Source organism: Ornithorhynchus anatinus, chromosome 9 (assembly GCF_004115215.2).
Source record: "Ornithorhynchus anatinus isolate Pmale09 chromosome 9, mOrnAna1.pri.v4, whole genome shotgun sequence".
Taxonomy (NCBI): domain Eukaryota; kingdom Metazoa; phylum Chordata; class Mammalia; order Monotremata; family Ornithorhynchidae; genus Ornithorhynchus; species Ornithorhynchus anatinus.
The window spans coordinates 61,442,216-61,444,279 of record NC_041736.1 but is presented as its reverse complement, the minus strand read 5'-3'; the positions used below and the strand labels follow the sequence as shown (position 1 = coordinate 61,444,279).

Below are 2,064 nucleotides of genomic sequence, written 5' to 3'. Positions count from 1 at the left end.
TGGGCGGGCTGGCCCAGCTGGCACGTGGAAGGGCCCGGGGGCTGTCCGGGCTCGGGGCGTCGTGGGGTCCCCGGGGGGACAGGGCGGCGAAGAGGAAGGACAAGGGCGGTGAGGATTGGGAAGTCACACGGGGCGAGGGGAGCGGAGGCGATGCCTTCCTGAGGACGCGGGGGTCTCGCGGGCATCTCGCGGGCCCGGCCCGCCTTATCCCAATAAGGCAGAATTCGGTTCCCACTGGGGGCTGTGGTGCCCGGCCCCAACTCTGGAGGGGGGCCTCTCTTTCTGTCGCCGTAGGAAGCGTCCTTTCCCGTTTCTCGTGGCGATTCTTCAACTTGCGTGTGGAGGAGGGGGGAGCGTCCCAAGGCAGGCGGCTGCGGGCCGGACCGGGGCGAGGACCGGAGGCGGGAAGGCCTCAGTCGTCGGAGACGGACAGGCGGCTGAAGATGGGCAGGCGCCTGGCGGCGTCGAGGCCGGGGGACTCGGATCCGCTGAGGCTGCCGGGGCTGAGCGAACCGCTGAGGCGGCTGTCGCGGCCGGTGGGCGAGCCCGGAGGGCTGCACGACGACGACGACGAGGGCGGGTCCGGGCCGGGCGAGTCGGAGAGGCGGCGAGGAGGGAGGAGCGGCGGCGGCCGCGCCTGCGCGGTGGGGGGGGCCGGGCCGAGGCTGGGCGGCGGGCCGCGGTAGTAGGCGGCCGGGCCCGGGGCGGGACTCGGACCCGGAGCCGGGGCGAAGCCGTGCGCCTGGACGGCCAAGGGCGCCAGGAGGCCGCTCAGCTCCTGCCCCGAGAAGGCGAAGGCGTTGTTGGCGCAGGGCGGGAGCTGGTCCTCGCCCCCGAAGAGCAGGGCGGCCGCCGCGCAGCTGGGGGAGGCGGCGGCCGAGGAGGAGGAGGACGAAGACGACGACGAGGACGAGGACGAGGAGGAGGAGCAGCAGGGCGGCGGGGTGGCGCGGGCCGCGGGCGGCGGGGAGGTCAGCGGCAGCCGGTGGTGTCCGGCGGGGAAGCCCGAGAAGCTGAGGCTGTGGTGCAGCTTGGGCCGCGGCTCCCGGGCGGCGGCGAAGGCGTCGGGGCCGGGCCGCCGCTCGTCGGCGTTGTGGATGAAGTGGCAGCGGGGCCCGTAGGGGCAGAAGCCGATGGTGTGGAAGGTGCGGCACAGCTCCGTCTTGTACTTGGGGTGGCGGGTGAGGCTGCGCAGCTCGTGGAAGCCGTGGGCGAACTGGCACTTGTCGCCGTACTTGCAGGCGCCGCTCTCCTCGAAGGGCCGGCACAGCTCCGTCTTGTAGCGGGTGGAGTTGATCTGCGAGCCGCTGCCGGTCCCCCCGCCCTTCGGCGGGGGCGGCTGGACCTGCTGCAGCTGCTGCAGGAGCTGCCGGCTGCGGTCGCCGCTCTCGCTGAAGGACCGGTCGCGGAACCGGGACTCCTTGGGCTCCGGGAGGCCGAGCCCCGCCAACCCGGGCGCGCAGGCGGCGGGGGGCATCGAAGGAGGCGACGGGGGGCCGGGCGCCGGTCGGCGCGGGAAGCCGGGGGCCAGGTTGGCGGTCGGGCCCACGGGCGTCCCCACCGCCTTCTTGTCCAGCACGGTCAAGCTGAGGTTGGCCAGGGATTTCTCCGTCTGAAAAGGAAGAAGGAGGAGGGGGGAAGGATTCCGGTCAAGCCCAGGCCGGGGGAGCCTCGTCTGCGAAGTTGCCACTTCGCAGGCCCGGGAGGCGCGCGTAAAGTTTGGGCTCCGAAGCCGTCGGCCTCCCCCCACGCGTGGCTCCCACTCTCCCGCCTCCGCTGCGTCCCACGCCCCTCCCCGCGGCTCCCTCCCCGCCTCGCCCAAACTTTGGCAACTCGGGAGTCGAGGCCCCCCTCTCTGAAGGGCGGCAAGGAGGCGCTCGGCCCAGAGTAAGCGCTCCACCAACGCCCACATTACCTGGTACAAGAAGTCGATGTCGTATAAGGCGGAGAGGAGGGCGGCCGACATGTTCTCGTTGGCGGGAAGGGCCCGGGCCTCCCGGGCCCGGCCACGACGGACGGAAAACGGGTGCGGGCCGGTCCGGGGGGGAGGGGGGGGGGGGGAGA

The 2,064-nt window shown here is 73.5% G+C and overlaps 1 protein-coding gene across 1 annotated transcript; it reads right to left on the bottom strand.

Moving 5' to 3' along the window:
• Positions 1–326: 326 nt before the first annotated feature.
• Positions 327–2,064, bottom strand: ZFP36L2 (ZFP36 ring finger protein like 2). Its single transcript, XM_029071497.2, has 2 exons — positions 1,916–2,064; positions 327–1,612 (listed from the first exon to the last, which is right to left on the bottom strand). Exons 1-2 carry the CDS (start codon positions 1,964–1,966, stop codon positions 413–415), a joined length of 1,251 nt encoding a protein of 416 aa, XP_028927330.1. The 5' UTR covers positions 1,967–2,064; the 3' UTR covers positions 327–412.